The sequence below is a fragment of the Rhinoraja longicauda genome, chromosome 9 (genome assembly GCF_053455715.1).
Source record: "Rhinoraja longicauda isolate Sanriku21f chromosome 9, sRhiLon1.1, whole genome shotgun sequence".
NCBI classification, from domain to species: Eukaryota; Metazoa; Chordata; class Chondrichthyes; order Rajiformes; family Arhynchobatidae; genus Rhinoraja; species Rhinoraja longicauda.
In genome coordinates, this window is record NC_135961.1 from 36,588,192 (window position 1) to 36,604,827 (window position 16,636).

General features: G+C 46.0%; 1 protein-coding gene across 1 annotated transcript; it reads left to right on the top strand.

Annotated features, from left to right (window-relative positions):
* Positions 1-13,722: 13,722 nt before the first annotated feature.
* On the top strand, positions 13,723-15,923 carry LOC144596963 (5-hydroxytryptamine receptor 1D-like). The gene has a single exon (XM_078405863.1). The coding sequence runs from the start codon at positions 14,399-14,401 to the stop codon at positions 15,527-15,529; it is 1,131 nt and encodes a 376-aa protein (XP_078261989.1). The 5' UTR covers positions 13,723-14,398; the 3' UTR covers positions 15,530-15,923.
* The last annotated feature ends 713 nt before the right edge of the window (positions 15,924-16,636 follow it).

Below are 16,636 nucleotides of genomic sequence, written 5' to 3' on the forward strand. Positions count from 1 at the left end.
GAAGCGATCGCCGAGCCTGCGCTTGGTTTCACCGATGTAAATGAGTTGACATCTAGAGCAGCGGATGCAATAGATGAGGTTGGAGGAGGTGCAGGTGAACCTTTGTCTCACCTGGAAGGGCTGTTTGGGTCCTTGGATGGAGTTGAGGGGGGAGGTAAAGGGACAGGTGTTGCATCTCGTGCGGTTGCAGGGGAAAGTGCCCGGGGTTGGGGTGGTTTGGGTAGGAAGGGACGAGTGGACCAGGGAGTTACGGAGGGAACGGTCTCTGCGGAACGCAGAGAGGGGAAGGGATGGGAAGATATGGCCAGTGGTGGGGTTGAATTCACCAACTTTATGTAACCTTTACAAAATATCCCCTCCCTTTTCTCCCCTTTTATTTTCCCTCCCCATTTCCTTCCCTCCCCTAAGTCCTGGTTGAATTTGTACCTATCTCTCCCCTCCCACTCCATCTACATTCCTAAGCAATTTGCACCTCGTCAATCCTCGAGCTGTACAATTTGCAACTCTCTAATCCTTTTATTGCACATCTTGCATGTGTGCATCTCTGGTCTCTGTCTAAGCATCTGCCTATAAAACACTCCCCTCGCCTGTGTTCACCTATGACCTGCCATGCTTTGTCTTGGCTCTCCACTCTTCCAATCACCTGCCATGCTTTGTCCTTCCCTCCCAGCTGTGCAATTAGTCTGAAGAAGGGTCCCAACTCAAAACGTTACCTATCCCTGTTCTCCAGTGATGCTGCCTGACCCACTGATTTACTCCAGCACTTTGTTTTTCCTTGGTAAACCAGCATCTGTAGTTCCTTGTTTCCTCATATCTCCCCATGCATCATAACCTCAGAATAAAAGGACGTACCTTTAGAAAGAAATGAGGAGGAATTTCTGTAGTCTGAGGGTGGTGAATCTATGGAATTCATTGCCACAGATGGATGTGGAGGTCAAGTCATTGGGTATTTTGAAAGTGGAGATTGACAGATTCTTGATTAATAAGGGCATCAAAGGTTACAGGGATCAGCCATGATTGAATGGTGAAGTAGACTCGATGGGCCGAATGGTCTGTTTCTCTTATGGCAAGGGGGGGAGGGAAAGACAATGGGGACCCAGCGTGGGGGGGATCGCCGTGAATAACAACGGAGACCCGGCATAGGGGGGACCGCTGTGAGGGATGGTGGGAGATCAAAGGGGGACAGTGTGGGGGAGGGCACTCTCGTTTAGAATCCTCCGCCCAGGGAATAAGCCTGTGTTCGTTTGTTTGTTTGTTCATTTGTTCTGGTGAAGGCGCTGAGCACATGGCAGCCAGCCAATAGTTGCTTGTCTTTTTCTTTTTGTTTTCACTTTTAATTTCAAGTTTTCATGTACCTTGTTGTGTGTTGTGACTGTTGGCAGACCAATTTCCCTGCAGGGATGAATAAAGTTTTATCGTACTGTATCGTATACAAAATTATGAACTAACAAACACCAGGTCACTCACTCCTAGACCATCGCAGATCTCATCACTTCAGGATATCTCCCTTCCACAGCCTCCAAACTCGTAATTCTCCAACCCCACACTGCTGTTTGTATCTCCTACCCCAAATCAAAGAGATTACATATTTGAAAGGACCGTTTCATGGAATATTGAAGCTCTTTCCCTTGCCGCTCAAAGCAAACTACAGCAGTTGCATTCAGCACTCCTTTCTTCAAAGAATTCAGTTAGGGAAACCATCAAGAGATGCTGAAAACATTGATTGGCATCAAAGTTGTAACCTACAATTACAATGCTAACCTAGGGAATGATGCAAGCAAAAATATCCCACTGCTATCAGTTTCACAAAATACATAAAGCATGAACGTCAACAGCAATTTACGTAATTGGTATCGTTAATAATCATGCTTCGTACCACTCCCATCTCAGGAGACATCTGAACTATTCATCAACATTCTGTCCAGTGACATATCAAATAAATAACTGGCACATTATTGAACAAGAAATATGTTTTTAAATCAGCAGGAATCTCTGCTTGACAAATCTGACCACTTTCAGTGCAATACAACAACTGCTAAAGTCCAACAGTTCATCAATGGATTAGGGACCTTGTCGCAAGGCCACAGCTACAACACTATGAAAGCCTTTAACAATGACTTTGAATCACAGATCCAAGGCCATTTTCTGAATTGTATAAATAATGGTTCATTTTTTAAGATGATTACCAGTGGCAGGCTTAGTTGAAGGAGTGACAGGAATTATGTATTTTGAAACTAAAGTTCCCCTTATCTGCGAGCTTAACAACAGTATGATTGATGTAAGCACAAGGAGCATTGTGGAGCAGAGCTTAGGCATTTAGAAACAGGCTTGGTTCATTGTGTTCTCCGTTACATCCATGGTGTAACCAGTCATGTGAGTAAGCATGACGACTGTTGTGTTAAGAGTGTGCAGATTCAACTTGCATCATAGCTTTGGATAAAAAATCCATATCCGTGTGCTTTATATAAAGCTGCAGTAAAAGAATAAACCCTTTGGCGTAAGTATTGCTCATGTTTCAGGAAACTTTCAATGGTCTTGCTAGTTTCCTCAAATGTTCCTATTTTCTTTTTCCTATGTAACCAGATTTTCTGGACTTCTTTTCTATATTCATTCATTCACTAATTAATTCATTAATTCATTCGTTCATGTGAGCTTTGCAGTCTGAGCCAGCATTTTTTTCTTCAGTTTTTACACAGAGGGTAGTGGTGGAGGGAGATACAGTGTATTCAGAAAGTATTCAGACCAATTTAATTTTTCCACATTTTGCTACGTTACAGCCTTATTTTAAAATGGATTAAATTCATTTTTTTATCATCAATCTACACACAATACCCCATAATCAAAAAGCAAAAACAGGTGTTTAGAAATTTTTGCAAAGTAATTAAAAAGAAATAACTGAAATATCACATTTACATACGTATTCAGACCTTTTACTCAGTGCTTTGTTGAGGCACCTTTGGCAGCGATTACAGTCTCAAGTCTTTTTGGGTATGACGCTACAAGCTTGGCACACCTGTATTTGAGTAATTTCTCCCAATCATCTCTGCAGATCCTCTCAAGCTCTGTCACGTTGGATGGGGAGCGTCGATGCACAGCTATTTTCAGGTCCCCCCAGAGATGTTCGATCGGGTTCAGGTCCGGGCTCTGGCTGGGCCACTCAAGGACATTCACAGACTTGTCACAAAGCCACTCCTGCTTTGTCTTGGCTGTGTGCTTAGGTTCGTTGTCCTGTTGGAAGGTGAACTTCCACCCCAGTCTGAGGTCCAGAACGCTCTAGAGCAGGTTTTCATTAAGGATCTCTCTGCACTTTGCTCCGTTCATCTTTCCCTCGATCCTGACTTGTCTCCCAGTTCCTGCCGCTGAAAAACATCCCCACAGCATGATGCTGCCACCACCATGCTTCACCGCAGGTGTTGTAGTGGCCAGATGATGAGCAGTGCCACTTGGCATCCAGGCCAAAGAGATCAATCTTGGTTTCATCAGACCAGAGAATCTTGTTTCTCATGGTCTAAGAGTCCTTTAGGTGCCTTTTGGCAAACTCCAAGCGGGCTGTCATGTGCCTTTTACTGAGGAGTGGCTTCCATCTGGCCACTTTACCGTAAAGGCCTGATTGGTGGAGTGCTGCAGATATAGTTGTCCTTCTGGAATGTTATCCCATCTTCACAGAGGAACTCTGTAGCTCTGTCAGAGTGACCATCGGGTTCTTGGTCACCTCCCTGACCAAGGCTCTTCTCTTCCGATTGCTCAGTTTGGCCGGGCGGCCAGCTCTATGAAGGGTCCTGATGGTTCCAAAGTTCTTCCATTTAAGAATGAGGGAGGGCACTGTGCTCTTCGGGACCTGCAGAAATTGTTTTATACAAAGGGTCTGAATACCTATGTAAATGTGATATTTCAGTTATTTCTTTTTAATTACTTTGCAAAAATTTCTAAACACCTATTTTCATTTTTTAATTATGTGGTATTGTGTGGAGATTGATGATAAAAAAAAGAATTTAATCAATTTTAAAATAAGGCTGTAACGTAGCAACGTGGAAAAAGTGAAGGGGTCTGAATACTTTCTGAATGCACAGTACAATAGTGGCATTTAAGGCACTTTTCAATAAGTATATGGATATGCAGGGAATGGAGAGATATGGATTATGTACAGGCAGATAAGAGTTGGTCTCAGCAATATGTGCAGCACAGATATTGTGGGCCGAATGGCCTGTTCTTGTGCTGTACTATATGTTCTATGCTCTTAATTGCCATTTCTAAATGCCCTTGATAAGGTAATGTACCCCAGTACCGTTACAAAGCTGCTCCTCTCTCAATAAGATGCCTAACATGCCAAACAAGGAAAGCATCATTAATTTTATCTTGTAGAGTCACCTCAAGGGCTATTGTTAATAAATTTCCACTGCCTGTCAAGAACCTTTCAATTTGAAGGTAGACTCTAGCATCATTTTGTCCTCCTGTTATCCTGTAAATGATAGCTGTAATATTATAAAAAGCTTCAGTCACCATGAAATTCTTGAGAGCTCCTTCTAAGGCAATTTGGTGCACCAGAATTCTTGAGGATTAGGGAATTGGATTACGGAACTAAGACCTTTACAAATTTCTACAGATGCACCATAGAAAGCATACAGTTGGGTTGCATCACAGCCTGGTTTGGGAACAGCTTTTCCCAAGACCGCGAGAAATTGCGTTGTTTTAGATGATGCCCATTCCATCACACAAACCAGACTCCCGAACATTGACTTCATCGACACTTCACGCTGCCTCAGAAAAGCAACCGACATAATCAAAGACTTGTTCCACCCCTGTTGGGCAGAAGATACGGAAGCTTGAAAGCGCGCACCACCAGACCCTCAGGAACAGCTTTTTCCCCTCTGTCATCTGGCAACTGAATAGTTTTTCCATAAGCTAGGATACTGTCCGATTCACCTCTACCCCCATTGTGGGCATTGGACTTTGTCTTTGGAACTGATGCACTTATCTAAAAGCCTCTAAAATGCCAATATGTTATCTGCCTCCACCACCACTCCTGGCAGAGCGTTAGTATTAGTATAAATAGAGCATTTACTACACATCTGAGAATAAATGATTTGATTGCACATTATGCTCTGAAACAATATGCTGCTGCATTCAATGTCCTGCTGTGACTGACGTTTTAAAGTAACTAATGTTTTGAGCCATTGCAGTCCCTGTATAAAAGAGGTTCATTTTTTGAGGTCACCAATTTACAAGAGTAGTATTTAGCTAGTATTCTGGCTGCTATGATTTTAGACAAGGCAATTTAGATTTGTTCTGTGTGTAATTAGTTAATCTGCTCTGCAGGACAGACCATCAGCAACCTGTATAATATATAGTACTGCTAACACAGTGAAATGCTCAATGCCATTTCTCAGGATCGTAGTTAAACAAATGTTTACACTTTATCCTATAAGGGAGCCAGGAGAAGTGACGGTGACAGCTACCTGGTCAAAAACAGCGGTTTTAGGTAAAATCTTAAAGGAGGAGAGTGAGGTGTGGAAGAATTTAGGGAGGGAGTGCCAGGATTTAGAGACATTCAGCAGAGGAAATGTGTAGGAATGAACTGCAGATGCTGATGTACACCGAAGGTAGACACAAAATACTGGAGTAATTCAGGTCAGGCAGCACCTTTGGAGAAAATGAATAGGTGACGTTTCAGGTTGGAATCCTCTGAAGAAGGGTTCCGACCCGAAACATCACCTATTCTTTTCCTCCAGAGATGCTGCCTGATCCGCTAAGTTACTCCAACAGTTTGTGTCTACCATTCAGCAGAACGCCAGCTAACAAGGCGAGTTGTACAGAGGCAGCAAGTCAGGTGGACAGTGTGATGAAGAAGCCCTTTGGTGGCCCTTTGCCTACATTGATAAGGATATAGAGTACAAACATCAGCACATCTTGATGCAGCTGTACAAGTTGTTGATGAGAACACACTTGGACTACAGTGTGCAGTTACAATCATCCGGCTATGGAAAGCATTAAGTTAGTAAGGGTGCAGAAGAGATTCACCTGGATGTTACCTGAGGTTTGAGTTATAGGAAGGTTGGATAGGAGGTTGGATAGGCTGGGATGTTTTTCTTTGGAATGTAGAAGGCTGAGGAGTGACCTTGTTGAGGTATACCTCTTACAATTACTACTTTTATAAGTCATTTGGACATATTTGGATAGGAAACATTTTGGAGGGCTCTGGGCCACATGGAGGCTAATGGGACAAGTCCAATATGCCAACTTGGTCAGCATGGGCAAGGTGGGCTGAAGGGCCTGTTTCTATGCCGTGACTATGAATTTCTAGTTCATCAATGACTTAAGTTGAAATGTTTCACTCACTGTTCCAATTTCTTCCCTTGGTTCACCCTTTATTACCACTTAACCTGGACTTAAAATCCATGGTTTCTGGAAGGTTGTAGAGCCGAAACAGCTTAAGTGACAATGTGAGGTGAAACAAGAGAAAAACTAGGACTAGAGAGTGGAAGTTTTAATCGTATAGCATTGCTGAACCAGAAACCAATGTCAATCAATGGGCGATGGGGTGATGTGTGAATGGGATGTAGTGTGGACGAAACACAGCTACTGAGATTACGATCAACCATGAGATCGCAGGACTGTGATGTCTACTCAGAAAATTTCAAGAGAGAGGCATATTTTTAACTGTGCAGAGTCATTACCTTGAGAGGGATATTACTGTGTCGAAGGAAACTTGACAGATGTGGTCTTTAAACCGTTAAACACTTTTCTAACTTTTCCTAGCTCTGATGCAAAGTGATTGATCCAAAACATTAACTCTGTTTTTTTCTTCAAGTACAATAGGTGGCCTGATCACTTGAGTTTTAGGGAGTGGTTGGATAGGCTGGGACCTTTTCCTTTGGAGCATCGGAGTCTGAGGAGTGACATTATCGCATTCCCAACATTTTCTGTTTCTGTTTTAAGTTTCCAGCACAGTTGCCCCCCCCCCCCCCCCCCCCCCACACACACACACACACTTTTTTGTCATTAGCTCCAATCGCAGCTCAAGAAGGCATGTCATTATTTGTTATAATTTGTGGCAACAGTATTTAAATTTGGAGTCTTTTCACTGAACTGTTGAGTGGTGACATTGAAGAGCTGCCATTGTTTCTGAGACATGGGTCATTTACATGTTTATTTCGATGTGAGTCAGCAGCAACTGCTTTCAGTGCAAAGATATTGTATCTATTTTTGCAACAAAAACATAATATTGTATAATGTCCATTAGGTGGTTATGTTATTCCAATTTACTTCGAAGCACTTCTGAGAGCATGTTTTCCCTAGACTATAGATCAACTGAGTACAACACCAGAGTCAGTGCAGAGTGCTTGGAATGTTCTCTCCCCTTCAGTGACGCTCAGTAACAAGTTCCTTCTCTGGGCTTTAGTTTGGGTCCAATTTCACATTGCAAGATGATGTCCAAGCCAGGTGACTCTCAGTGTGCTAGCTCCAGAAGCTAATCTAAAATCACTCATTACAATCGCTCCACTCTTTTAAAACTCTACTCCAACAGCAGCATTTCTTCTGTCCACTGTGGATGGCTTGATTGTAATTATGTATAATCTTTCCATTGACTGGATAGCATGAAACAAAAAGCTTTTCACTATACCTCAGTACACGTGATAAGAAACTAATCTAAACATTTGGAGGCAAAACATCAATGACTAAGGAAGAGAATAAAGAAGAAAAGAAATAAGAAATAGTTTCAGTTTAAATGTAATCTATAAATATACATTAAACTAGAAAGTGGACACATGGGTAATGCTGGAATCTCAAGCAAAACTCAGAACGTTCTTGAGTAACTCAGCGGGTCAGGCAGCCTCTACGGAGAACATAGACAGGCGACATTTTGGGTCAAGACCCATCTTGAGACTGATGGTAGAAAGTGAGAGAGAGCTTAAAGAGAGATGGGAGTGGGGCAAAGCCTGGCAAGTGATAGTTAGATACGGGTGAAGAGGGGGTTGATTGGAAGAAGGGGGGACAAAAGCCAGAGATGATAAAGAGACAAAAGGCTGTAAGAAGAGAAGAGGGGGGGAAGTGTGAAGCCAGAAGAAAGGATGTCGTTGGAAGGGGACAGGGGAAGGGGAAAGAGGGGCAGGAAAGTGAGAGAAATTATGCACATCCAGGTGGGCCCCAGGGAAGAATCTGCAGACATCCGTTGTGCCTTGAGCTGAATGGATAATGGTTCCAGGCCGCTTGGACTTGTGCTTGTGGCCAGGAACGTTAAAGATAGGAGCCGGAGTCGAATGAGTGGAAACGAAGACCCGGGAGCCCATACCGAGAGTGGGAGAAGAGCAAAGACCTGGGAGCCTGTCGTGACAGATGACAGCAGCCCCAGCAGATCGAGTGGTCAGAAGGTGCTGAGGTCAGGAAGGCGAACTGAGTCAGGAGAGTGTGAGTAAGAGCTTGGTGTGGAGTGGCCGTTCACTCGATGTGGATGATTCACCAGACGACTGTACCAGTCCAGTACTGTGCTGGGAGTTTACAGCCATGGGTGCTGATGTTTAGTGCTGCCAATGCCAAGGCTCTGTGTGGGAGGACCACAATCTAAGGTCCTTCCGCTGCTGAACATTTAGGGGCAGAGTGGACACCCTTCAAACAAGGGAAAGGATATCACCCCAGAGGGCTAACTCAGTGGTATGGGTAGACACAAAATACTGGGGTAACTCAGCAGGTCAGGCAGCATCTCTGGAGAAAAGAAGTAGGTGACGTTTTGAGTGGGAATCCTCAGACTGGAGAAGAGTCTTGACTCGTCACCTACTTCTTTTCTCTAGAGATGCTGCCGGACCCGCCGGGTTACACCAACATTTTATGTCTATCTTTGGCGTAAACCAGCATCTGCACTTCCTTCCTACACATGAGGCAAGGGTTTTTTTTAAAAAACAAGTGCCGGCAGCACAGTGGTGCAGCAGTAGAGCTGCTGCCTTACAGCGCCAGAGACCTGGATTCAATTCTGACCTCGGATGCTGTCTGGATGGAGTTTGCACATTCTCCCCAAGATAACGTGGGTTATCTCCAGGTGCTCAGGTTTCCTCCCACATTCCACAGTCGTGCAGGTTGATTGGTTTCTGTGAATTGTCCCTAGTATGTAGGGTAGTGTGTACGGGCGATCAATGGTCGGTACGGACTCGATGTGCCAAATGGCATGTTTCCATGCCGTCTCTCTAAAAACACGTGCAAACACTACTGAGTATGACACTATTGAATGTGTAGATACTGTGTGTATGAGGAATTTTTGCACAGATTTCATTTTGTATACTTTTCATTCTAAATAAATTTTATTCTGGAAATTTAAAGAATGAGTAGTTCCTCCCAGGATGGCATGCCCCACTTTCCCCAGCCATCATATAAAAACCTGGCAATGCGATTGGATTTCCCTGTGCTCCTTGCTCCCACACAATTCTGTTCAGCACGTTCTGTTCAGTGTGACAGAACGAGTTGGGCCAAAGGGCTATATGACTATACAGCTCAAAAGCCCAAGAACATTGGCTCAGGTTTGAACTCAGTTCAGCAGTGAAAGGGGTAAAGACAGCACGCAGGGGTCAGCTTCACCTCTTCCCAGCTGCTCTAGAGATGCTACCGGGAACAACAGGAATACGTGTCTCAGGTTGAGACACAAGGAACTGCAGATGTTGCAATCCTGAGCAAAACACAATATGCTGAAGTAACTCAGGCAGTCCAGGTCCAGGCAGCATCTGTGGATGGAATAGATAGGCGACGTTTGGGGGTCAGAATCCTTCTTCAGACTCTGATCTCAGTCCTCATGAAGATGTTATGATCATTTTTCATTTGCTACGGAAGTGGTCTGGTGGTTACCATTATTTTCTTGGTGACACAAGAAACAGCACATGCTGGAACAAACTCAACTGGTGAGCTAGCACCTGTGGAGGAAACGGGCAGGCAGAGTTAGATAGAGCTCTTAATGATAGCGGAGTCAAGGGATATGGGGAGAAGGCAGGAACGGGGTACTGCTTGTGGATGATCAACCATGATCACTGGCTCGAAGGGCCGAAAGGCCTACTCCTGCACCTATTGTCTATTGCAACGTTTCGGGTCGGTGTCTTTCTTCAGACTCAAAAAGGGTCCCCTATCAATTCCCTCTACAGATGCTGCCTGAGCCACTGTTACTCCAGCACTGAGAAGCCAGTCAGGTGGCAGAGTCCCGCCTGATAACCAAACACCGTTTCCTGCCCCACGTTTTAACATTGAAGCCAGACAAATTACTGGGTGCTAATTATAACTCATTCCTCTTTGGGAAAGGGTAGTAACACTTAGCTCAACAAGGCGCGGTCTTTCCGATAGTTTTACAACGAGCCTCCAAAAGAAGACACGGAGTGCTGGAGTAACTCATCAAGTCAACAGGCATCTCTTGAGAACAGGAATAGGTGACGTTTCGTGTCGGGACTCTTCGGGCTCTTATTCTTGCCATTCTTCGGTCTGCAGAAGGGTCCCGACCCGAAAGGTTACCTATCCGTGTGCTCCAGTGATGCTGCCTGACCCGCTGTTACTCCTGCACTTTGTGCCTTCTTTTGTAGACCAGTATCTGCAGTTGCTTGTTTCTACAGGTATAAAGTTGAGGTTTAGTTACCGATTGGACATCGGCCCTGAGGAGGGCAGCGACGAGCCCCGTGGAGGGACACAGTGCCGCCGACAGTAACCTCACAATTTCTGGAACGTAACCAGAGAGCGCTGCAAACCCCCAGTGAGCCGGGCAGCACAAGATATAGGAGCAGAATTAGGCCATTCGGCCCATCGAGTCTACTACGCCATTCAATCATGGCAGCATGCACTGGCAATTAGTGGTGACGACATCCCCACTGGGAAAGTATGCAGACATTAGTTCATCACATTGGTGAGCCACAATACGCATTAAATGTTCTGAAGGCTTCCAACTCTGAGGATAGACACAAAATGCTGTTATAACTCAGCGGAACAGGTAGTCCTTATCCCTAACCAGTCTGAAGAAGGGTCTTGACCCGAAACGTCACCCATTCCTTCTCTCCAGAGATGCTGCCTGTCCAGGTTTTTGTGTCTATCTTCAGTTTAAACCAGCAACTGCAGATCCTTCTTACACATTCAATCATGGCTGATCTCTGCCACCTAATCCCATTTTCCTGCCTTCTCCCTATAACCCTTGACACCCGTTCTAATCAAGAACTTGTCTATCTCTGTCTTAAACAATTTCCACTGACTAGGCCTTCACAGCCCTCTGTTCCACAGTGAGTTCCACAGATTAACTACCCACTGACAAAAGAAGTTCCCCCTCACCTTTTTTTAAAAGCGCTCTTTAATTCCGAGGCCATTGTCCAGTGACTTTTCACATCCTTTCCACATCCACTCAATAGACAATAGGTGCAGGAGTAGGCCATTCGGCCCTTCGAGCCAGCACCGCCATTCAATGTGATCATGGCTGATCATTCTCAATCGGTATCCCGTTCCTGCCTTCTCCCCATACACCCTCTCTCTATCTATACCCGTGGAGAGAGGGGCACGATTAACGTTTCAGCCCACTGACTTTTCAGCAGAAGATTTGATTTGACTTTGGTCTCTGCGTCCCGCGCAAAAAAATAAAAGAAAGCTGTGAAGTCTGGTCGTGGAGGCTTTGGGGCGGGTGCAGAGAAGGAAAGCCAGAGTGATGCCTGGATTAGAGGGCAATAGGTACAGGGTGAGGTTGGACAAACTTTTGGATTGTTTTCGCTAGAACGCCGGTGGTTGCGGGGAGACCTGATAGAAATATATAAAATAGTATAGGGTAGACGGCCAGAACATTTTTATCCCAGGATGGAGAAAATGAATACTAGAGGTCATAGCTTAAAAGTAAGAGAGACAACGTTTATAGGAGATGTGAGGAGTAAGTTTTTTACGCAGGATTGTTAGCGACAGGAACACGCTGCTGAGGGTGGTGGAGGCAGATGCGATAGTGGCATTTAAGAGACTTTTGGATAGTCACACGGATACGCAAGGAATATGGATGTGCATGGAATGGAGGGATATGGATTATGTGCAGGTAGATGAGTTAGTCTTGTTCCTGCGCTGTACTGTTCTATGTTCTAACGGCGCGTCCAAACTGCTTGTGCAAACCGAGGGCCAAGAACAGAGAAAACGTCTCGCCCACCACCAGGGCCGTCTTAACGCATGGGCCTGATGGGCACTTGCCCGGGGCCCCACGAGCATAGGGGCCCCATGCTGATCTGTGAATGTCAAGTGACTGGCAATAAATAAATACTACTTTAAAAATGTAGGTTCAATAAGTGCTTTTTTCGCAACATTTTCGGTCCCTAAGTGCTTCTCACAGCGATCTGTAAGTGCTTTTCGCAGCAATGTAGCACCCTAAATCCATCGCTAAGTGCTTTTCGGTAAGTGCTTTACGCCGGCACGACGGGGGGGGGGGGGGGGGGCTGGTAGGGAAAGAGGGGTGGGGGAGAGTAACGGTAGGGGCCCCAGTACACTGCTTTGCCCGGGGGCCCATAATGCTGTAAAAACGGCCCTGCCCACTACCCCTCCTCACTCCCATTGATTCAGCGACATTGCTGAACCGCAGTTCGTCTCCAACCCTGCTCTGAACCAACTCACTGCAGGGATCTGCCGGCAAATCCAAAGATGTACAGGTTTGTAGGTTAATTGGCTTCGGTGAAGATTGTAAATTGATTGTACCTTTGTGTGTAGGATGGTGCCAGTGTACGGGGTGGTCGCTGGTCGACGTGGACTCGGTGAGCCGAAGTTTCCCGTTTCCGCGCTGTATCTCTAAAGTCTAAAGTGCCCGAATTTTAAAAAAAGGCACGAAGGAGGATGCAGAGCAAGGAATTGCATTCAGAAGAAGGGGCCGTCCCGAAAAGTCGCCTATCCCGGTTCTCCAGAGATGCTGCCTGACCCGCAGAGCTACTCCTGCAGTCTGCTCTGCCAAGGACAATGCATACGGTGTCTATTCTTTGTGTTCGCAGAATCACTATTTTTTTCCTTTAACGAAATCCGAGATTAATCTATAACAACCGATCACTTGCCAAGTTTCTGCATTTTGACAGACGACGGTTCAACGATCTTCACCTCCAGGGGAGGAAGGAGTACAGCACGGAAACAGGCCCTTCGGCCCACCGAGTCAGCGCCAACACTAGTTCTCTCGTGCACACTGGGAACAATTTACAGAAGACAATTACCCAACAAACCTATAAGTCTTTGGAGTGTGGGAGGAAACCGAAGCATCCGGAGAAAACCCACGCGATCGCAGGGAGAACGTACAAACTCCGTACAGACACACCCGTAATCATGATCCAACACGGGTCAATGGCGCTGTGAGGCAGCAACTCAACTGTGATGCGGCCGGTGTCGACCCCCCTAAGCGGTTACAAAGAAAGGTCCCGAGCCGAAATGTCGCCTGTCCATTTACCTCCACAGAACGCATCTGACCCGCTGAGTTCCTCCAGCACTGTGGTTTGCTCACGACCCTAGCATTTGCAGTTCCTCGTGTCTTTCTAAAAGACCCTACCATGTTCTACAGAAGAATAACTTACCGCTCCAAAAAGATCCCGCCATCGGATGCCAGGCAGCCTCTCCCTCTCCCTCTCTCTGACGGTCATTTCCTCGGATGTTTGTGTGCGGGACCAAAGGGCACGAAGCGACTTGTTAGTGCGACGTGTGGACTGGAGCGGGCGGACGGACGGACGGACGGACGTTTTCCAGAGTGCCCAGTAAGTTCCCTGACTGTATGGTGTGGGAGGAGCGCTATAAAAGACCGCGCCAAATGCACATCCAGACACTCTTCAGACCAGCTGCGATAGTGCACTGCTCCACCTCAAGCGCGGATGCGGCTCAATCTTAAGCGCCTCACTCCAGGAACCTCGGCAGGATCAGGATGTACGGCCGGCGTGTGAAATGGCACAGAGACACCAAAGTAAAGTGAACGCGCCTTGGGTGTTGCCCGCCTCTACAATGAAGATTGCAGGTGCAGTGCGCGCATCGGAAGGCAGCAAGCAACCTTCCCTCCCATTACATCGCAAGTTGACACCTTGCTTTCAACGGCCGGAGGAGGGGAGTGGTGGTTGTTGTAAAGTAGGGTGAAGCGAGTACAACCATGATTGATTCCAGCCTACAGAAGTTTGGACTGTGAAGCGGCTGTTTCTGGAGCGAGATGCTGAGGCTCCTGTTCTGAACAAGCTGAGCGGAGCAACTGGCTCCTGTTCTAAACAAGCCAACTGGAGCGACTATTTCTGGAGCGCACTGGCGGTGCTGAGGGCTCCTGTCTAAAGACTAGCCAACTGGGCAGCATCTGTTCCTCGCTGCCTGCCCCTCGTGCATTTTTGGTCAACTACAGACGTGAGTGCAGCCGAGTGAGCACCCCGGAGCATTGCACCGAACGAGCTGGTTGTCCCAGTCGACCAAGCTGGGAAGGATGAACAGTTCTGCCGAGTGCCTTGGAGCAAACAGCGCTGACCTACAAACCAACGGGAAGCTTGTCAACTGCAGCGCCAAACCAGATGCCCATGGCGGGGCTGGCATTTCAGCATTGGGCATCTCCGTCTCGGTTTTCCTGTGTCTCATCACCCTGGCCACCGTGGTGTCCAACGGATTTGTAATCGCCACCATCTACCAGACCAGGAAGCTGCACACTCCCGCCAACATCTTGATCGGCTCCCTGGCCGTCACCGACCTCATGGTGTCACTCTTGGTCATGCCCATCAGTATTGTGTACACGGTGAGCGGGACCTGGAGTTTTGGCCAAGTTGTCTGTGATATCTGGCTGTCCAGCGACATCACCTGTTGCACCGCCTCGATCCTGCACTTGTGCGTGATCGCGCTGGACAGGTACTGGGCCATCACAGATGCGGTGGAGTACTCGGTTAGGAGGACGCCAGCCAGAGCGGCAGGCATGATATTCACCGTCTGGGTTATCTCCGTCTGCATCTCCATCCCGCCTCTGTTCTGGAGACAAGCCAAGGCGACGGAGCTCACAGACTGCATGGTCAACACCGATCAAATCTTCTACACCATCTACTCCACCTTCGGAGCATTTTACGTTCCCACCCTGCTGCTGATCGCCCTCTACGGGAGAATCTATGTGGAGGCCAGGTCCAGAATCCTGAAGCAGGCACCCAGGAACACGGCCAAGAGAATGACCACGGCCCACCTAGTGACCGACTCCCCGGGCTCTTCCTCCCTCTCGCTAAACTCTCGAGCTAACGAAGCCACCAGCGAGACTGGAGGCTCTCCCGTTTATTTGAACCACGTCAAAATCAAAGTTTCCGACGCACTGTTGGAAAGAAAGCGCATCTTGGCGGCCAGGGAGAGGAAGGCGACGAAAACTTTAGGGATAATCTTGGGGGCGTTTATCGTCTGCTGGCTACCTTTCTTTATTATTACTCTGGTGATGCCCATCTGCAAGGAAGCTTGCTGGTTTCACCATGCCATCTTTGACATCTTCAATTGGCTGGGCTATCTAAATTCTCTCATCAACCCCATCATTTACACCATGTCTAACGATGACTTCAAGCAAGCATTCCAGAAACTCATCCGGTTTAGATGACTATCCAAACTCGTCTCACAATTGGACAAGTAAAATCATTTGTGACAAATCGTCTCACAATTGGACAAGATCACTAAAGCAGCATCTCTTTTAGATCCCCGCTCCTCTCTCCCTCTGTACACACACACATATATACATACATTTACATATACACACACATACGCACACACATCTATATATATACTGTATTTTTAAAGCGACCAAAAATCAGATTATAGTATGACTACCCATGCAGCAGTTTAGCAAGCACACCAAGTGTATGGGACATTACATGCACATGCATAGCATTGTCTTACTTATTAGGCCAGTCAAATATCTTTGTAGTTGAACAACAAAGGGTGATGTGCATGCGGGAGGTCTTTTAGGGATTTTCTATATACCATTCGCAGTCGAATCATACTGATTCGCTATGGCCAATGGCCCGTGGAATTCCATTTTTTCAATCAGACTGATATGAAAACCTATTTCTGGATCTGATCATCAGGAGATAGGGTTAGATCCTTCGCTCTTGTCACCGCAGTTCTAAACTGCATTTCAAGTAGCTTTGGCTGACTTTGAGATTTTGCTTAATCAAAACTTAGCTTGCTTTTTGATATTTTGAAAACGCTAGTATATGATTGCTAAGGAACGAATTAGAGTGAATGACTGAAAAACAAACGTATTGCTTTAATCGCAACTGTTATTTGAGTGGTATATTTTGAAAGCATTTTGCATTTTAAAACGCAGATTATTTAATGTCAGTATGCGTCAAAATACAAAAGCGGCTATGATGAATTATTTATAATCTATGCCTTGATGGGTATCTGCGGTTTGAATCTACAGGTTCTGTCTTTGTATTATGAACATTGTGTTTGAGCTGTCCAATGGATTCTGTTTCTTTGTTATTGTAGGTTAGCACTGACAGTACCGGCCACAATCTTTTAAGACAAATAAATGGTTTTGATACACAAAAGGTGGGTTGCCTCATCAGTGTTTTCTGTTGATCGATTTATAACTAATATTACAAAAGATGATGGGTTATCATGGCAAGGTTTCAAGACGTGATCATCTGTGGATGTAATAATAGTTGGGAAAAAGGTACAGTGGAATGCTAGATGAGAGGAAGTA